The sequence below is a fragment of the Oryctolagus cuniculus genome, chromosome 5 (genome assembly GCF_964237555.1).
Source record: "Oryctolagus cuniculus chromosome 5, mOryCun1.1, whole genome shotgun sequence".
NCBI lineage: Eukaryota > Metazoa > Chordata > Mammalia > Lagomorpha > Leporidae > Oryctolagus > Oryctolagus cuniculus.
The window spans coordinates 111,006,288-111,028,200 of record NC_091436.1 but is presented as its reverse complement, the minus strand read 5'-3'; the positions used below and the strand labels follow the sequence as shown (position 1 = coordinate 111,028,200).

At 35.4% G+C, this 21,913-nt stretch overlaps 1 protein-coding gene across 12 annotated transcripts in view; it reads right to left on the bottom strand.

The window, feature by feature from the left end:
- KHDRBS2 (KH RNA binding domain containing, signal transduction associated 2) overlaps positions 1 to 21,913 on the bottom strand; it is a 702,022-nt gene that overhangs the window by 53,324 nt on the left and 626,785 nt on the right. For 11 of the 12 annotated variants that reach the window (XR_011388994.1, XR_011388992.1, XR_011388993.1 and 8 more), the window contains exons 9-10: positions 2,360 to 2,533; positions 374 to 431 (exon numbers count right to left, since the gene is read on the bottom strand). Coding sequence is in view for 1 of the 12 variants with exons in the window: in XM_051855537.2 (XP_051711497.1) it covers positions 2,436 to 2,533 (98 nt within the window). In the remaining 11 variants the exon portion in view is untranslated. Of the gene's footprint in view, positions 1 to 373; positions 432 to 1,137; positions 2,534 to 21,913 lie in introns of those variants that run through there. The other variant, XM_051855537.2, reaches the window with a different exon arrangement.

Below are 21,913 nucleotides of genomic sequence, written 5' to 3'. Positions count from 1 at the left end.
AGTGAGATTATGAGGAAAAAATGTAGTGTTTAGGTATTGATAGGGAGCAGGCAATTCTACAGGATAGCCTGTCCCTTTTATTGTACCCAATGATTATGATTTACTTCTCTTAAATCTGCAGAGTGAAAGTTTTCATACCCTTTGTACAATTGACTTTTCCTTTGACAGGATTCTGAATAAACTAACATGCTTGTCATGTAAATATCTTATTTTAAAGAAGGTAAAAATAACTCAGTTCTTGACAATCAAAGTATTTGCGTATTTCAACTAGCAGCACTTGGTATTTTAGCTCACTACTGTACCTTCATATTACATCATATTTTAATGTTGGTGAAGATTATCTATGTATTTCAAAGACAAAACTTAAAATTACCTCCAGGTTTCTTAGCCAATCACATCTGGTATTCAATGTGTTCTTTACTCATGGGTACCTAGAATGGGGAGAAAGAATAGAAAAAGAAAATTCAATATAACTCAAAAGCACTTTATGAAAGGCAAATATGTACAATATAAATTGATGACAGACACACACTTCATAAAACTATTAGCATGCAACTCCAGCTGCGAAAACTGAACAGCAATATGCCTAAGCTGGTTAGCAGCAAAAAAGTAAACCAATACATCGACAAAAAGCCACCGTAAACAAAAAAACTGTATTTAAAATATTAACAGTTTTGGCATTCATTCCTACCATCAAGTTTTTCACTTTCTTTTTTTTCCATCAAAATTTAGCTTACGTTTGATGTTAGCAAGAGTTGCATTACTATTATTGTTAATTTTAGTTCTGTTTATTACCTTGAGGGTTATATATTGTAAAATAATTTTGATGCCTCTAGTTAATGTTAATTAGTTGTTTTAAAAGCCTATAGACCTATTTGTTATGTTTTTGTAGGTTTACTTTTTTAACTATCAGGAACTTAATAACTGAGAATATTTAACATTACTGTTACATAGGCAAAATTACAGAGTTACTATTAGTGTTACCTGTTTAACGTTTAGTCATCCTTTGAGTCCTGCGACATATTTCCTTAATAATCATCAGCCATCAAGTCTGATAGTCTCAAAAGAAATATCAGCCCTCTAAACTGCCTTCAAGGGCGGTGATATTTAGCACTGAAAATTACAAATAAAGTTTTTGAGGTTGAATAGCAACAACTAGCCAGTGACACTGATGATTTGTTTGTCAAAACAAATTGTTATAAACTACGCAAATGAAGTCCACGCACTCTTTTGAGTGAAAACAATAAAGTGAATCTACGCAATGCTTACATGTTGGATGGGATATTTAATGTGCGGGGAAACTCAAAGGTTGAAGAACTAGGCATTTAGACAGTGGTAAGTGGTAATCTTACCTCTTTATACTCCATTACTCTTTCTCAGGAGAGACAGGCTAATGCAAACAAGTCAATCAGAATTTGTGTTTAGCAAGATAAAGCTTAGAGGATAGTTTAAAATCCATTTATTATTCTAAATCCATTTTTTCCATTAACATGTTATACATTAGTGTTTACTAACCATGATTCATGTAACAGTTTAGTTTGTTAACTTTTAAATTATTTAACAACCATAAGTTATTAATACATTTTTAAGTATTACACAAATATCTTAAAACAGGCTTGGGTTCATTTTTGTAATTTTTAAATAGAAAACATTTTAGGCATCTCTTGAAGAAGAAATAAAGCAGGCATTTAAAGCTAGAAAACAAGTAATTACAAATTTAGTTTTTACAAAAGTTTTCAGCTTTATTGACAAATTATGGCAAACATATTTGACAAATTGTGGTTTCCTATTTAGAGAATCTTACACATGGAACTTTATGTGTTTTTTTTTTCTTTTTTAACAAATACAGGTTAAAACACTGAACAAATTCAGTTAGCTACATACATACAGTAGCTGCTTGATTTCAACCCCATTAAAACAGCATTTAAAATTAAATTTACAAACTTAATATCGAACATCTTCATCTAACTAACAGATATTAAAAGACAGGTTAAAACATCTTATCTACAACTTTATTATCAGCTAGTTCAAAAATCGTATTACAGTCTTTTAGCAACCCTAAATAAAGCTTCTGCTAATTGGTTGAGACTCAATGTCTGTTAACAGATTCATGCTCTTTCTTAAAAAAAAATAAAAAAGGAAAAAATTACATACAACAATGAAAAACAACCAAGAGAATATCTTCCTACTGACGAGTTTATAGACTATGCTTGCCAATATCTTTTTCAGTCCATTTTGTAAAATAATACTAGTGTCAATGTCACGCCAACAGTATAGAGGGAAATACAAGAAATATATGAGGGCAATCATGAGCAGTTATCCCTAGAATAGAAAAAACAAACAAAAAAAAGACTATTACTTGTCTTGTTGCTGTTTGTGTGAAGACCACAGGCTATGAATTGTCTTTGAGGTGAGGTCACAGTTGAGGAGGACCTTCAATATCTACCGTAGGGGTGTTCCCTGTATCCCCCTCTGGCTGACCTTGGAGGTGGAGCCTTCAAGCTGGGGCGGGTGGTGGCCCATTCTTCTGGTGCTATGAATAAGAGAAAGCAACATTCACATAATTTCAAAGTTATCAAGAGCTGTCATTTAAGACACAATAGTCAACTGAGAAAAAGAGTAAAAGATCTCAATGCTAAAAGCAAAACTTTTACTACATTTTCAAGTGGTCAGGTCATCAAAAAAGTGTGTAGGTGTCTGTGTGTCTCTCCCTCTGTGTATAAAATGCAACCACTTGGAAATAAGTTTACAGGGAATTTTACTTGTTGAATTCTTTATTTAGTGGAGGATTCAGCTTGTGGTAATTAAGTAAATTGAGAGTATATCAAAAGAGAGTATATCAAAAATTAAAAGAAAAATAAGGAAGAGTGAGGGAGGGGGCCTGGAAATTATAAAATTCTTAAAAATGTATATGAGAAATAAATGAAATTTGTTCCATTTACATAAATGGATAAAAAAGAACACTTCTAAATATGTTAAAGAGAAAGTTAATGTCTAAACTGCTCATTTATTGTGTGTTAGATTTAAATGCTACAAAACAAAGAGGAGTATCAGTATAAAACATTTCTAACTTAATCCTTTTATATAGACTTCTAAAAGAAATTGAAATAATAAATAAAAGCTTTTTAGCTCTTGATTTATTTGAAAATCACTTGAAATTATAAACTAAAATGAAAACTAAATTGGTCCCTAAATAACTAATGTGTTTCATTGTCTCCAAAACAACTGATCAGAAAACTATTGGGTGGGAACCAAGGGTTGTTTTTTTTTCAAATGCTTCCCAGGGAGATTCTTAAGTGATTTTGAGATCCTTTGTGCTAAAATGTGCTATAAAGATCTAGTGAGAAATAAGCAGGTTAAGGGTCAGAGAAACTTTTAAATAGCAAAATCAGTAAAAAAAAAAAAAATCCCCATATTAGTTTTTCCCAAAGATCAGAAAACAAAGTGATATGAAAATAGGATATAAAGAAATAGAATATAGAATATAAAGAAAGAATCCTCATTTCTCTGTTAATCAGATTTCTATTAACCATAATATTTTGGAATCTAACCAAAAAACATGAAACAAATCACAAAACTTTTAAATACTATAAAGAATAGCTATTGCAAAGTCAATTCCTTTCTTCAAAGGGTATTAATACTGTGTTTATAGTGACATTTCATGTAGTTACAGTAACCAGATTATACAGGTCTTTCAATCTGAATCCAGTTCTTAACAGAGAATAGATTTCATGCCCGGGTCTATAATGGAAGGAGGTATGGACATAAGGAAGGAGATTACTAGGAGGAGATACATTGCATTGGTAACTGACATAAAGTTGGAAGCAGTAAAAATATCAGTTTGAAAATTCCTGTAGACTGAGGGAAGCTGATGTAGGGCATTTGTCTCTGGGTAGTTCAAGTGATACTGAGAATTCCTACTGAAAGATTATGAAAAAGAATGAGAAAAATTTAAATTGCACTTACTATAATATAAAGCAAAGCAAACTATCTACAAAGTAGAAAAATAAAAATGTTTTATCAATATTGGAAAAGATTGCACTTAAAGGGATAAATATAGGTTCCTGTGGATATCTTTCATCAAGATGTCATTATCAAAATGATACTTAATGATAAATGAGAAATTGTATCTTTCATTCCACATGCTTATATTTATTTCAGTATGTGACATGATGTAGCATAGAATGAGAGACTAAATAAAGATTAGAAATGTTACCATTATTCAGGACACAGGTTTACCCAGGTAAAGGGTAGGCAATCTATGTCCTGTGAGCTTCATTTGGCCCTATGCTTGATTTTGTAAATGAAAGATTTACTGGAAAACAGACATTCTTATTTATTCACATATTGTCTATGGCTGTTTTTGCTACAAAGGAAGATTTAAGCAATTATGAAAGAACTCACTGTGCTTACAAAGCCTAACCTATTTATAGTCTGGGCTTTTTATAGAAAATGTTTATAGACCCCTGCTGAGCTCCATGTTGCCTTTCTTTGGTGGGAGAAGGTGGATACTGATCTTCCTGGTGTGATCCATGGCTTGAGGATGAGTTTACCCTCAACTGCCTGACTTTCTCTGCACAGAAATTTTGGGGAAGAATTCCATGTATTTAGTTGAGTAGAATTAAATAGAGCTGTTTTGATGTACTAAAGGAATAGTAAACTTTAATGACAAGCTTGAAAGTGCCTTTTCAGTCCTTTGTAAAATGCAACTTTAAGTCCTATCTACAAGAATATGTCAGTGTTCTTGTACTCTAGAGGTAAATCTCTCCCACTTTACTGTTTTTAACAAAATGAAGGTACTACTGTTGGCTCTAGTTGTCCTAGAGTGTTAGAGATCCAAGATTGTTCCCCTGAAAGTTTGGAGCTGGGATATTATAGGTTTCAGGTTTTCCTACGTTCCTGGTAAGTGTGCCTTCAAACAGGCTGAACAACCACGAGTAGAGCAATGAAAATCCTGTGATTTCCATCCTTAGATTTTTTTTTAGAGTTGTAAACTGGCATAAGCTTGGGGACTTAACCCAATCACATAGCTTTACACAGCTTTATCTAAAGCTTTATGGCAGTGGATTAATCTACTAAAATCCTTCATTGCCTAACTGCTGGCCAACATTAGAATAGGTAACATCACTTTTTATTGTTATATCCCCAGTGTCTGAGAAAAAAAAAAAAAATGTTACCTTGCAAGGATTGAATGCAATGGAAGACTATATGAGAGGATGAGTGAACAAATAAATGTGGACACTGAATCAGAAACAGCTTCTAGTAACAACCTAAGAAAAGCAGTAAAATTGAACTGATTAATTTTAAATCTTGATAACTACAAATCTTATGCATTTGCTATAAAGTCTTCCATTTTACTTGAAAAGGATAGTTAGCTAAATATAAAAAGTATTCCATGAAACAATCATAGTGGAATCCCATTGTAAAATAGGTGAAAAAAATCATTTTATTGCATAAAATGTGCTCTTTTGTAATTCTGTGTGAATAAATACTATGCTTTTTCCTCCTTGCTCAAGGCTAGAAAAATGGGAAATACTGTTATTTACCATAATTGTTAACTATGAAGGTAAACAGGTGAATTCATCCCAAAATGAATTCCTACCTGGGCAACAATTTTGTAATTTTTAATAGTTTAATTAGAAGTTGAAATCAAATATTAATTTCATTTGATTCAGTTGTTGGTTCCATTTCTTACATGTTCTTGATAACAACAGTGAAACAAGATAATAAAAAGGGTTATTTCTGCGTTTGTCAAATTTTTCTTCCCTGGGTCTTTCCATGGTTACTTGGAAAGACCCTGAATTATAACTGCAACACGATAATACAAGTCAGTTTCCCTGTTACATTTTTTTTTTTTTTTTGGATTGGGTGTGGAGAGGCTAGGTCAGTGACATTTATCCAATGTCATAATCTAGTGTCTGTTAAACTTTATATGGTCAGCCAGCTCCCTTACCAACAATGTTTAGGCTTCTGAATTTCTTTACTATAAGTTATTTGAGATAGAAGTGATTCTCAGGAATTTGAAAGTATTCTAATCTGAGACTACCATGGGAAGTTAAACATGAAAAAGACCCAAATACAGAGAGGAATAACACATTATAACATCTCTCATGATGTGGTTTCTTTGAAATATGAGGTTATAAAGGTCCAGGGATGGAGTTAAAATGTATATGTCCTTTTGAGATTCTATGAATTAACAGGCAAGGTGAATTTAAAATATTTTAGGGCTTCCTATAAATTAGAGTTATGATCAGTTGTTTCCAGCCCCATGATGTGGTCCAGGATGTCATTTTTATAAAATCATTGTCGACAATGAAATATAGAAATGTCTTTGTCCTTTTAAAAAAATGATGAAGGCAGTAAGATGCTCCTAGTATCAGCATCATTGTCATGTGAGATGCTCTAATAGACTATGAATGTGAATTCAGCAAGTAACAAATTATTCCTCAGAGGAAGTGCTAAGTAACTACGTGTCAAGTTGAAATTTCTAGAATGGTTATAGAATTGAGGATCTGGAAAATAGCATGGTAGGATGTGAGAAACAGAGCTTCAGTGACTTGATCAAATTGCCACTATTTCTTGGCTTCCAAATTTAGATTTGTAAGTACTATATGATATATGAAATATTATATAAATTTATATTATATGAATAATAAAACCTCATTAACTGTTTTTCGTTTAGTCTTTATTGAAGATCTCATATGTTCCATCCAGTCACTGTACTATGCCTTGCAAATGAGGACAGCTTAATAAACCTAAGGAAATCAATCACAGCGGAAATCTAACATGAAAATTCAAATATTATAACACAATAAATTGATATTTTCTTAAACTATTGGAGAAAACATAGTGGTGGGAGCAAGTACCTGTCATCATTCAGTTGAACTTGGATTGAACTCTAAGATTTTATCATTTTATTGAAGTCATTTTTCTGAGCAAATACACTGTCACAGTGAGAACAAAGGTGTTTTTTAACCCATTTAGGAGAATTCATTTTCTTTAAAGACTTTCCTGTTTTAATTATTTTGTGCTGGTTGGCCTTGTTTCTAAACTGGACTTTTTAAAAAAAAATTTGTTTATTTGAAAGAGTTACACAGAAAGAGGCAGAGACAGAGAGAGATGTTCCATTCCCTTGTTTACTCCCCAGATGGCCACAAAGGCCAGGATTGGGCGAAGCTGAAGCCACGAGCCAGGAGCTTCATCCAGGTCTCCCACATGGATGGCAGGAACCCAAACACTTGGGCCCTCTTCCCCCTCTTTTCCCAGGCCATTAGCAGGGAGCTAGATCAGAAGTGAAGATCGGACATGAACCAACACCCACATGGGATGCTGGCATTGCAGGTGGCAGCTTTCCTAGCTGTGTGTGCTACAACACCAGCTCCTAAATTGGATTCTTAAGATCTCTGAGAAGAGAGACTTTCTGCAATGTAGATACAAAGTAAGAACACCATAAATATTTATAAGCTTCATATAAATAAATGTTGCTACTCAATTAAAAAAAACAAAAATCAATTATGAAAAATAAAGCAGAACTCTTTAGGAGAGTATTGTTAACAATTGGATATCATGTTGCATGCGTTTAAAATATATCATTTTTTAAAATTTACCTCTTTTTGTTGTTATTAACTCACACTGATTTTTTTTTTGCTTAGTGAGTCGTTTTACACAAAGTCTAGAGTGCATCTCCATTACGTGCTAATAAGCATCACAGAGGAACGTTTTACTTTGATAGAGGATTATAAATTACTCAGGTAACCCTTCATGTGCATTAAATATTACTCTGGTGACTTCAAAAGCTTCTGCATCTCAAATACTGTGCTCTCAGCAGAATCCAACCTATTAAGTGGTGTGGTGTGCATTTCTCAATGTGCTCTTATTTCTGCGGTAGAACCAGATACTTTGGGGAAAATACAAAATGTTAAAAAAAAAAAGGTCAGGATGTTTTTTAAAGTTGCAGAAACATGTTTTCTGATTGTTTCTAATACTTCAAACACGAAGAGTATTGGAGAAACCATGAAGCATAAGAACAAAGGGCTAAATTCAGGAAAAAATCAGAATTATTTAAATATCTGGATTAATAAATTTAAATATTTATATCTCAGGAACTAGGGTTAAAACGTCACCTTCAGAGTAAATTAATTTTGGAGATCAGTTCAGAAAAGATCTAGGATACCTTGGAGATTATTATTACAAGGCCCATGTGATACTCACAGACTGTTGGCTCTAGATAGCTATTTATTGGTATTTCTGAAATCTGCAAAAAAAAAAAAATCTACAAAAGCTTTTATACCAATAACAACAAAAGAGGGCAGCTAACACTATTCATTTTTGGAATACTGTGATTTAATCTACAACCCTCCCCCCAGAACTAATGTAGGAAACTTAAGTTAATCTCCATTATTCTGAACTGCAGGTGTCTTTGGTTTTTTTGTTTTTGTTTTTAAAAGATTTTTATTTATTTGAAAGGCAGAGATACAGAGAGGAGGAGAGACAGTGAGAGAGTCTTCCATCTGCTGGTTCACTCCCTAAATGCCCACAAAGGCCTAGGCTGGGCCAGGCTGAAGCCAAGAGCCCCAAGGTTCATTGGGGTCTCCCACATGGGTGCAGAGCCCAAGCACTTGGGCCATCCTATGCTGCCTTCCTAGGTTCAACATCTGGATCAGAAGTGGAGCAGCTGTGCATCGAACTGGCATTCATATGGGATGCTGACAGCACAGGTGGAAGCTCAACCCCCTATGCCACAATGCCCGCCCCATCTTTGGTTTTTTGAATCATGGAAGAACATTACATTGTGGTTGATTAAAACTCACCCTGACTCTGAGCCACTCAGCTTTTGGTCTCCATTAACTTAGCAATCTCTCCAAGAAATGTTATTCTATTAAGAAGCACCTTTCAATTATATACTTATGGGTTAAGACTATTTACTTCCAAAGAATGTATGTAAGGTTGAATGTTTTACTGTTGTTGTAACACTACAACACTAACAGCCATCTTTTGATTTAATATTTAGATACTTCCTGTATTTTTTTTTTTTTACAGGCAGAGTGGACAGTGAGAGAGAGAAAGAGACAGAGAGAAAGGTCTTCCTTTGCTGTTGGTTCACCCTCCAATGGCCGCCATGGTTGGCGCACTGTGGCTGGCGCACCGCGCTGATCCGAAGGCAGGAGCCAGGTACTTCTCCTGGTCTCCCATGAGGTGCAGGGCCCAAGCACTTGGGCCATCCTCCACTGCACTCCCGGGCCACAGCAGAGAGCTGGCCTGGAAGAGGGGCAACCGGGACAGAAGCCGGCACCCCGACCGGGACTAGAACCCGGTGTGCCGGCGCCACTAGGCAGAGGATTAGCCTATTGAGCCGTGGCGCCGGCCACCTCCTGTATTTTCAAAAAAGAAATTAATGATCATCATATGATGGTAGGAATTGTGCTACAATGTTAATATCAAAGACTCAAAATTTACATAGAGTAAGAGTATCACTTTCTTCTAAAGATGAGGAGACAATAGCCCAGAAACTTTAGTTCCTGGTAACATGAAAAATTTTAATCTATAACTGTCTGACCATCTTTTCATTCCTTTTATCTGAGAGAGTTCTTGACTTCCACTGTTTTTCATCTTCATTTTTTACCTAGAAATCAGTATTTAGTTACTTTTTTTTCCTCTTGGGTTCTATAATAATCAGTGATTCCAGCAGCAGTTAATTATCTAAACGAGACTGTAGGTTTAATTATGTTGACAAGAATATGGGCGGCTTCAGCTGAACTTGTTGAGATACAAATCTGGCATTCACTCATTCAAAATGGAAGGTGGGATTATCTGCTTCGCTCCAAGAACTTTAGTACATTAATGGAATTTTGGAACTGAGTGGCTCAAGGATTTCATCTGCATACTTTGCATTCCAACTATTTGCGGTTGCAGAGCTTACTTTCTTAGGATGCACAGGGTATCTGAATGGTAGGAAGAGAAAGAGGATGGCAGCATCTGCTTTCCCAGATGAACACTGAGTTATGTGGGAAAGAAAAGCTGTTAACTTTCAGTTTACCATCAGTAATGCGCTCAGGAAATTCAGTCTGGTTGTAGGATGCATTTTCAGCTTTTATCACTCTTTCACACTTATTATTCTCTGTTAGGAAAAAGTAGCACTTGGGATAATCCACCTTGAAGGTAACAAAGAATTGGATTTTTTTTTTTTTTTGACAGGCACAGTTGGACAGTGAGAGAGAGAGATAGAGAGATAGAGAGACAGAGAGAAAGGTCTTCCTTTCGTTAGTTCACTCCCCAAGTGGCCGCTACGGCCGGGGTGCTGTGCCAGTCTGAAGCCAGGAGCCAGGAGCTTCTCCTGGTCTCCCATGCGGGTGCAGGGCCCAAGGACCTGGGCCATCCTCCACTGCCTTCCCTGGCCACAGTAGAGAGCTGACCTGGAAGAGGAGCAACTGGGACAGAATCTGGTGCCCCAACCAGGACTAGAACCCGGTGTGCTGGCGCCACAGGTGGAGGATTAGCCAAGTGAACCACGACACCGGCCTAAGAATTGGGTCTTTGTAAGCACTTAATTCTCAACTCTAGAGTGTTATGATGCACACGGCAGACAGCAGACACACAGTAGGTAATCATTAAGTACATCCATTATATGTAAGTATTTTACATATTCATTTTAAGCAATGCCTCAGGATTCTCTCAGACAAATCCTTCCACCTTGAATAGTAGTCCCAGGAGTCTTCCAGCCTGGCCGGCTTTTGAATTCTGGTTCTGCCTCCTTCTTGGTGAAAGACTCCTTTGGCGAGTCTGATAGCAATGACACATTTTCATTGTCATAAACAAGTCTGAGCTTCCGACGTGAATATTCAGCTGCCTGTGGGACATCTTCTTGGGTGGCAGAGTCAGTTTTTCCAAAAATGAACTCATTTCCGGCTGCCCTGCCGCCTATACTGCTTAATCCTTCTCCCATGTTTCCTTTTCTCAGTGAGTCATGTTATTACCTACCTTGTTACCCAGCAAAAACCCTTGGCATCTTAACAATCCCCTCTCTCCTTCGCCCAGTGACTCTGGGCTAAACCAGGCTTTGTTTCTTTTCCCTTAAAGTATATTTAATATATCCATTTCTCTCCATACCTATCAACTCTATTTCATAGGAGGTCACTGGCAATTCTGTGTGGTATACTCACCTATCTTGCTGTCTTTTGTTGTGGCTCCATTATATATATATATATATATTTAATTTTACTTATTTATATATGTATATGTATATGATAATACACAAATCCACATACCCCCCTTCTCTTTGTTCTCTTGATTTTGTTGCACACCCAGGATCGTATCCAAATTCCTTAGCAAGAAATTCCACACAAGACCCCTCATGGTCTGAGTTCTGAGTTCACGATAGGCAACTGGAGTTGATGACTTGGTTATTACCTGTAGTGCAAGTATTCTGTGGTATTCAGTGGTATTCAGTGAATTTCTAGGCTCTAGAAGTACAAGGCTTGTTACTGGCAAATTTCAAATTTTAAAATCCTCTTCATGAAAGGACAATCAATTTATGTTTGCATGGCAATGGACTCAGCCATTAGGAAAAAGAACCAAGAGAACAAACCAGTTTAAAGTGCAAAACACTCAGACTTCACAGACCTATTACCTATTTTGGCAAATGAATTATCTGACTTTGCTTAATATGTTGAGAAAAGCTTTCATTTTAATTTAATGATAAGTTAACTTTTATAAAGGAGCTTATTGGGCATGTATTCTGACCTATCTTAAAGTGATGATAATTGCTAGTAAGGAACCCCAGAAACCAGAAATGGGCTGGATCTTTTGGGACTTTCAAAGACCATCGTTTCACTGTGAAGAGACGTGTCCTAATTACCAAAACTGACCTCAGAAGCAGCCACATCCACTTCAGTCTTTGAAGTAAGATTAAAGATTGCAGGAAAGTCCCTAAGTAGTTTTCTAAAGTACATGTTTCCAATTAGCCACTGAGACCAAGTAACAAATAAATAACAACTTACAACAATCAAACTTGACACAACGATAGATAAGACTTTTTAAAGGTACCATATATTGAAAATATAAATGACCAAATACAGGAGGGCATCTGAAATATACATGAACAAATCATAATAAAGCAAGATGTATAAACCTTTGTGGGTAAAATACTAAAATACAATTTGTGGCCCGACTAGTTGGTGCTTGGTATTTCTTTATTAATTTTAAGTGTTATCAACAGAATGTGGGTCTGTGTCCCTGGTTAGATTTTGTCATCTGAGAATTAAATCCTCGGTCAGTATTTCTTTTCAATATGGTCATGGGAATCCCAGGACTGTTTTCTTCCTTTTCTGTATTTTTAAATGTACTTTTTGATATCCTCAAATATACTCGATATATATATATATATATATATATATATATATATATATCTGATTTCCACATAGTAATCTGATTTCAGTTTTATCAGCTGTGTCTAAACTTAGGTTGTTGAATTACTGCTCTGTTTGTGAGCTCTAAGGATACTAAAAAGTTTGTCCAGAAAGCTTCAGACTGTACCAAGAACAGAATTCCAGGTATTCTGGCTTGTAGTGGGTGATTTTTTGCAAAGTTCTCTGCTAATAGTTGAGGAATACTAGGATGAATCACTATAATTCAAACCCTTTTCGGTGGTGGTGTTATGAAATTGTCTTATCTGTTTTATTTCTATCTTATATACATTATTTATTGTCATATTGAATAATAAACTAATTCATTCTCAATCATTTCATTTATAATGATTATCCATGAATGGTTAACAAATTGAATATATATTTATAAATTTGAATTTGTATCTTGATTCTGTATCTTTCAGCTGTGAAATAATACAGGCCAGTGTTCCTATTATTTTAAAGTAAGTATGTGTCTATCTTCTTGCTTTAAGTTAAGATCTCATATAAACAGAAAAAGGAATTCTGGAGAAAGAATTTCTTTTCCATTTCAGAAAAAATATGGGGAATGATAATTGGACACAACATAGACTACTGTGTGATTTAAAATACCTTATTCCTAGATAAAATCCAGAATCAATCAGAAGCCTCAAGAATTCAGCCATAGATTTTTGAAATACTCTTAAGGACTTTATAGTAGGAAAAATAATAGAAGGAAAAATAAAACTAGATACAAGATAGTATGTTAGAATTCTCAAAGTGTTCAGTTCTTTCTCTACTTCAGTGATGATGGTAGACTTGGTGACAGAGCTTTGTAGGAAAGGTTTATAGTTGCTTGTCTTACTTCTAGATCCCTCATTTCTATATCTCATAATAGAAATGGGCCCACAGTATATTCTCAGAATAACACTGAGTTAGGACAGTTAGAAAATACGGGTTGTAAACTCCAGAAAACGTTAGGTTTGCTGTGTAACTTCCTGTGCTTCTTGTCCTAAAGTGCCTCTGCTTGCCTCCCCATACAGACAAACCAATCTCATCGAGTATGCAGTAAATATTTTAGCTAGTCTTTGTCCCTGGTTACTGGGAGAGAACCTCTTAAACCCTAAAATCTCCTAAGTGACTGGAGTGTCTTTGTTATTCATGGTGGGCCTCCAGGACCAACAACTAACAATGTATGTTCCCAGGGTAACTCAGGATGGGAGCTGATGTTGTCATAACAACAACCAGGAGATCGGAGGGTCTGGGCTTTGGCTCATGGGATATCAGTCCAACCTGAGGGTGAAAGAATGATGGATATGCAGGTGATTCAATTAAACCATGTCTCCATAGTAAACACAATAAAACCTCTGGACACTGAAGCCTTTGTGAACTTTCCCGCTTGTTCACATTGTGCATATTATTCATATTATTGCACATCATTGTGCCAGGCAACAGATGCTGGGAGCTTTTGGTTTGGGAGCCTCCCAGACCACACCTTGGCCCATGTTCTGTACCCTTTTGCCATAATGAAACTGTAACTGCAAGTTGAACACTTTCCTTAGTTCGGTGAATTTTTCTTGCAAATCAAAGTGGGATTCCACCTATTTGTAGCCAGTTGGTTAAAATGATTTGGGCCTGGAGACCCAAATTTGTGACTGTTACATACTGTGAAGATGATTTTGTGGAGAGCGGTCTTGTATTTTTAGTTGCTCTCTCCAATCTTAGCAGCCTGAATCTTAGGTCTTTCTCAGTGTCTGGATCTTTCTCTACCAGCATTTCTATTTGGCAGTACTGACCTGGGACATCTGTACGTTGTCTACTGCTGCACTCCCTGAGCATGAGGTGGCTTCTTCTGGGTTCTACCTGGACAATCACAGGCCCCAGAGAGGCTCACCCAACCATGCTAGTTTCTTTTCTAAATTTTCAAATTATTATTCCTGGAATATCTTGTTACCAGCAAAGCCAAAAGTTTAGCAAGGTACTTGTATAATTAAGTTGTTTGTTTGATACAAAAAGACACCAGTTATAAGTCATCAATAATTATAATTACATTTCAACAGGTATAGTTTTTCATCAATAAATATGTATGTTTCATTGAATTATTCAATACATTATAGCATGCTTGATAAATGATGTATGGCACATTTATTTCAGAATAATGTATCTTAGTCACTGTTTTTATTTATCCATGCCATCTTTTAATAAATATAAAAATCTTAAACTGGAAATTTTATAAAAATCCCTAAGATGTCACATCCCCTGGATATTTATTTCCTCAGCTAGAATACATCCATGTAGACAAAACATTTATATTTTGACTTCTGTGCTTTCAAAACAATTCCTTTTTTTCTGTATTTTATAAATAAACAGAAGTCAGATTCAATATGCTTTTTTTATATGTGAAATATTCATGCCAAGATTTTGATAAGAAATCACTAAGCTCTCCTCTTTTCCTTAGTTAAAAATGATTATGCCACTAACTGCAGACAATAAGAAAAGGACCTTCCTATGGCTTGTTTTATTGTCTCGACAAGAAAGTTGTTAGTTTCATGTACACTATAATTTTTTGTGAATTATCTGGAGGGTAAATTTTAGAGAAAACCAATTTTGAGACTCAACTATTAAACACACAATTGTTCAAAAGTGAGTAAGTTATATTTTTCATTACTTGAACTTACAATTTTAAAAAGTGGATTTAAAATTGCAAGTTCTCTGCTGTACTGTTAATTTGCTTATAAAATACCCATTGTTATAAAGGAGTCTGTGCATAAATTGTGTGTTACCTTCAAGAGGCAAATGCTTGGCTTGGATTTGACTAATCATTTTCTCAGTACTTAGGAGCAGCAGAGGCCGGCGCCACGGCTCACTTGGCTAATCCTCCACCTTGCGGCGCCAGCACACCGGGTTCTAGTCCCAGTCGGGGCACCAGATTCTGTTCTGGTTGCCCCTCTTCTAGGCCAGCTCTCTGCTATGGCCCGGGAGTGCAGTGGAGGATGGCACAAGTGCTTGGGCCCTGCACCTGCATGGAGACCAGGAGAAGCACCTGGCTCCTGGCTTTGGATCAGTGCGGTGCACAGGCCGCAGTGGCCATTGGGGGGTGAACCAACAGCAAAAGGAAGACCTTTCTCTCTGTCTCTCTCTCTCTCTCACTGTCCACTCTGCCTGTCAAAAAAAAAAAAAAAAAAAAAAAGCAGCAGACACTGACAGGGAAAAGCACATGCCTTGAGTAACTTGGGCTTATTACTGTGAGAGCTTTTATAAAGATAATTATCAAACAATGGATGTTACATATTCAGATTAAAGGCCACTTTTCACTGTGCCTTTATGCATATGTCTACCTAAAAATTATTCTCAACATTAGCTTACAGTAGGACCACTAAGCTAACTCTTCAACCATCCTCAGGGCCAGGGTTCATTTCCAATGCCTGATGCAGCCAGCCTGAGGTGAAAAGAGGACACTAGTATTTTCTTTTAAAGCTCACCATTAGTTGATTCTAAATGTGTACTCGAGGTTAACAATTTCCAAACTATATAAAAACATGTCCCAGTTTTGCCTTAAAATGTTGAATTCAAGAGTGTGTAGCAAAATAAAATTGAAATTGTAAACACACCCAAGATAAAATAAGCAAGTCATGTAGCAATGTGGTGATGCACTATTTTTGATCGTTTCTTACCTTGGTAGCATGATCTATATTTAGTATCATGTTAATTGGATTAGATATCTTTTTTTTTAAGATTTTATTTATTTATTTGACAGGTAGAGTTATAGACAGTGAGAGGGAGAGACAGAGAGAAAGGTCTTCCTTCTGTTGCTTTACTCCCCAAATGGCTGCAACAGCTGGAGCTGCGCCCATCCGAAGCCAGGAGCCAGGAGCTTCTTCTGGATCTCCCATGCAGGTACAGGGGCCCAAGCACTTAGGTCATCTTCTACTGCTTTCCCAGGCCACAGCAGAGAGCTGGACTGGAAGAGGAGTAACCAGGACTAGAACTGGCGCCCATATGGGAGGATTAACCTAATGCGCCATGGCGCCGGCCCCTAGATAGCCTTTTAATTGAAACCCCTGAAATAGTAGCAGAAAAAAATTAGCTGATTTTTAAAATTAATTTTACAACTGAATTCTAAGATACTTTAAGAGGGCAATTTCAGTTAGGCCTTCTTACTTTCAATTCAAAATAAAGCCAGAAAGAAAAGCAAAGAAGCTTTTGTTCATAACCTCTTGGCTTTGTTCATTCATATTTAAGAAGGGCAGAGTGACACAGCAGACTCCATTTTGATTTTGAAAGCTTTCACACACGATCTTGTCAAATAAACTGAGAATCTCAAATAATGGAAACAATGTTGAAAGTTCTTTATCATGGGGCAGGCATTTGGAGTTGTAGTTAAGCTGCCACTGGGGACTCCATGTCATTTCAGAGTGCCTGGTTGGAGTCCTCACTCTGCTCTCTATTCTAGCTCCCTACTAATGTGCACCGCAAGAGGCAGTAGATGATGGTTCAAGTAATTGGATGCCTGCCACCCATGTTTGAGACCTGGATTGAGTACAGGATTTCTGGCTCCCAGCTTTGGCCCAGCCTAGCCCTTGAGGTTCCACACATTTGTGAAGTAAACCAGCATATGGGATTCACTACCTCTTTCTCTCTCTCTGCCTTTCAAATAAAATAAATAAAAAACATTAAAAGAAAAATTTTGTATTAAAAGTTAAATAACTCCAATGATTTTTTAGTATCCTATTAAGCAATAAATTTAAGATTAATAAGTCATAGGAAAAATAAACTGTTTGCATACATTATTTGTAAATGATAAATTCATTAGAAAATTTATTATTAACGAAATTCATTTCCACTTATAAAATCAGTTTTTTCAAATTTATATTCGTATTTACTACTAAAGATAGATAGACTCTGCTCTTGAATAACAGGCTGGCATGAATACCAGTTGGCTTCATTTCTCTTTGTTATTTTCATAGATTAATCATCGCAGGGCATATTTTCACACTGGGATAATAATCATTCCAGCTCCTCAACACAAAATGAATGTGTTCATGTTCTGCAATTGACTTGAAGTGAGGCACTCAAATGCCCTAAAATGCGGTACAAAAATCCTTTTTTTTTTGTAAATGCTTTCATTCACTTCCAGACAGTGTATTAATATTATCCTCCTTGCTTCCACACAGCTGTCATCGAAAATGCCACAAAAGAATGGACGCATAATTAGCTCTTCAGTTCACACATTAAATACATTCTAATAAACAGCTCTTTTCTCTGAGAATATTGCTGTCCGTTCTTAGCTGCCAATCTTGGATAGAATTTAGAGAATGTTTCTTATGCAAAGCCTTGCTTAGCCAAGCTAATGTATGCACTGTATTTTAAATACACTTTCACTGAATTGTGAGCTATTCAAACTTACCCAAAACAACTTTAGTAACTCTGATAAATTAGGATATATTTTAACAATACAGAAGTTGACTTAGAATTCCTATAAATCAAATATTTGTGACCTAAAAATGAATTTAAGTGATCAAATGTGTAATATTTAAATACTACATTAACAAATCTATTTACTATCAATTACATAATGAATAAGTACAGCACATTTAATAATAAATACTGTTTTTAACACATAAGATTATATGATGATCTTTACAAAATTTAACCATTAGATTTTAATATTTTATTGTTAGAAAACAGTTTAATATTTAATATTCAATTGTTGGAAAATACTTGAATAATTTAATTGTAATGAACCACAAAAGGATAAATGATTTTCTTGAAGTCAACAATTTGTTACTTCAACAATGAAATATGGGCCCCAAAGACACAACAATTTAAATGTGATGATATAGAAAATATGATGCATTAATTTATGTAAAGTGCCACACGACCAAACTGGATTTTTATTTCTTCTTGATTGCTTAAATTCATTTCTGTAGGAAGCCTGAATGAGAGATTCTGTCTGACCTTTCAAATGCAGAGCCATGTTACTTTGGAGAGTGTTTTTTCTTTCTGACAATTTCTCCACTTGTTCCCACAGTTGTTTTTACCAATTGTGCAGGAGAGGAAGGGGCTTGGGACAATTGATTATGAGTTTCTTCACATAACTGCAAGTCTGGAGTTTGCCAGGAAACTAAGAAATGTGCTGTTAATTTTGGAAAAATACATTCTCTTGGGATTTAATGTCTGTACCAATGATACAACCAAAATGTGAGAGAGAGGTTACTAATTAGGAATGGAAGCTAATTATAAGTGAAATATAAGATTTATATTCTGGAAGAAAGTCATTGTTTAAAAAGACTGTCCATAGTTAATTAAATATAAGCTATAAGTAGATACTAGTTAATGTATGAGTTACAGAAAATTAATGAAAATCATTGATCTTTATTTGACCTGAGTGGTGAACAGCCTCCTTCCTCAAGTGCACTGCATGACCCATGTACCACTGTTTTGTACAATCTGTACCATAGAAGAGGTCACAATGCATTGTTTTGATCTCTAGGCCTCACTCTCTGGAAGGTCATTGCCTGAGCCCAACAAATTAAGCCATTAGATTCTGTCCTGAATAATTTTCCTCTGACAGAAAATCAGGAAGCACTTTCTAGATTAAAATGCATAGAAGGTTGATGTATGAATATTTTCAAACAAAGACAAAAAAAACTTGAATATGGCTTTTTTGCTTCAATGTATGCCTCCTTAATAATGACAAAGAGTGGCAGCAGATTCTGGAAGACAAAAGTTGATGGCCCTAAAGAATAGTCTATTTTTATGCATCTCTGTATCCTTTCAACACTGAGAATATGGCCAATTGAACTAAAATATTAGCAAAATAAGTGAGTTAAATGTATTAGGCAAAAATTTCTGGCTAGATGATATCTTCCTAATTATGTCTAAACAGTCAAATCTCTTTTTACCTTTTCATTACTTTATTACAAAGAATTTAATGGTTACTTCTCTACGCTGAGAATCATTTGTTGGTAAAATATAATGACTCTAAATAGAATCTAGTGCTTATGGGCAGGTATGACTCTAAAACAACTGGGAGTTGTTTGTTTCTCCCTATATTTTGCTGCATCAGATAATTATAAAAGCATGGCGTAAAACATGCGGGGCTGCAGAGGTGAGCCATGTTTTCCTGACTACAGCCCTGAATCTCTACTGGAAATCTGAGAAGCAATAGCTTTTGTTCACATGCTTTCCTTCATTTCCTTATGTAGCATTAACATTTCAAAATGTCAAAATATTAACAATTAAGAAATAAAAATCTCATCTTTCATGAATTCCCCTATAAGGTATCATCAATTTCATTCCTGCCATTGATTTTAGTGCATGTGATTCTGTAAAGTGAAGCTCATAGTGGGATGTTCCTCATATTGATATACTAAGTAGAAAATTTAAGGATTTCACTTTAAAAATGAAATTTGACTTTAAATGGGTTATTTGAACATAATTCTGTCTTATCATTAAGAATGTAAGCATCAAGAAATTCTTCACGGTAGTATCTCCAGAATTGAGAACAATGGGTATGGATGATAGACATTAAATAAATATTGGTAAATGAATAATGTTCTATGACCTTGTATAGAACTATAAAAATTTACAGTGCTTTTTAAAGAGCAGGTACTAGGAGGGAAAATGTCTTTCTTGTACACCATCTTATTCCCGGAGACTAGCAATGCCTATACACAAAATGTTACATGAATTAAGGAAAGGGGTGGACTGTCTCTTATTCTCCTACTATTCTCACTAATTAGTCAAGGAATGTGGGTGGATGCCTGTATAAGGAAGAATTGAGAATATGCTTGAAACAATAGAGGTAAAATTACTGTTGTGCTGAACTCAGATCCTGCATTGATAGGCGTGGGTGCTCTGGGATGCTGGGCAGCCTCAGATCTCAGGCTTACTGGACTACTCGTGGGCCTTGGGAGCCCTGGGCTTTAGATGCTGGTATTCTTATTAAACACCAGCTTATGTCTTTGACCTCCTCCTTCCAAAGAGTGAAAAATCTGTATGGAACAAAATTAAAGCAGTACTTTCTATGTCACCAAATGAGTGAAACCTGTGCAAATGTGTCTATAATCTATTTTTCTACAAAACAATTTCTGAAAATATGCCTACTTTGTGTGAGAGAACAGCCTTATCTCCTACAGCAGCAAAAGATTAGGTCAGTTTGGTTGCCAAAGAAGCTGCAATCTGGAGGAGAGTGAGTGTGCTCATTTTGGATTAATTTTATTTATTGTTTTCCCGGTAAAATAGCATAGATGACCTCCCTTCTATGACAATAACAGAATAAAAGCTGGGAGGATTTAGAGACTTTTCACTGAGATGAACACCTTTTTTTTTTTTTTTTTTAAGTGAAACAAAGTAAAGCTTAAGGTACCAGATTTTATTCTTTTTTCCAGGGACTACTGAACTTTGCTCCCATCTTTGAACTAAAAAGAAAACCCAAAGAGATACATTTGAACTCATATTCTTGCTAATTATCAAACAAAGGCAATACTTACTGCTGTGAGTCTTAGTCCCTCATCTGTAAAATGCAGATGACAATATGTGTATGTTTCCTCTTAAGGGTATTTCAAAAAGTTCATGGAAAATGGGATTAAAAGGTAAGAGTATTTTGTTACAAAAATAATTTTGAAATGCATGCATAGTTTTTTTTTCATAAAATGCATTTCTATGAAGTTTTTGAATATACCTCCTGTAGATATACATATTATTTCTAATAATTGTGATTTCCATACCCCTAATCTTCATTTTAAATTGTTTCATACAGAGCCACAATAGGAACTCAATGTGTAGTACAGCCAGGAATAGCATCCCAGTTACTGGTGAGAACATAAAACAAAGAAATTTTATTGAAAGTTACACTTTCACATTGATTTCACCTATGTTAAATTTCCTCATAAAATAGATAAATATTTTAAAATTTCAATTTATTTTAAAGATATAAACAAGGAGTTATATGTAAGCAGTCAGATTATGAATGTCAGTGGTTGTGTTGATGGCTGATAGTTTCCTCCTACTTTTGTGCTCAGTGGTATGAGTCAGTTTGTGACTTCTTTTCCAAGGAAGACACACGACCTCTTTTCCTTCTGACACATGGGACCTGCCCTTCTCCATCCTCATGCAGCACCGTGCCTCTGTCATCTGTGGCCTCAAACACACAGCCAACATTTGTCATCTCCTTTATTGCTCTCCATCAAGAGGAACAGAGTACCCTTGGTATAATTTTAATAAAAATTCAAGAATGTAAACATCTAAATGACTGTAATTATTCAAGGTTTTCAATGAATGACTCTGTGTATGCATTTTAAAGAGCCAGAAACTACCTCTCAAATATGATGTCCTCTATTCATATGTCATGAGCACTTAATAAATTATTTTGGAATAGACTTATGATTAATTTGAAGTGGTATTTTAAAGAATGTATTTTTGAGATAAATCCATTTTTTAGACTGACATGGTTATTAAACTATTAATTCTTACCAGCCAGGTATTATTTGGCACTTTTAAGAGTTATACATTTTGGGACAAGCATTGTT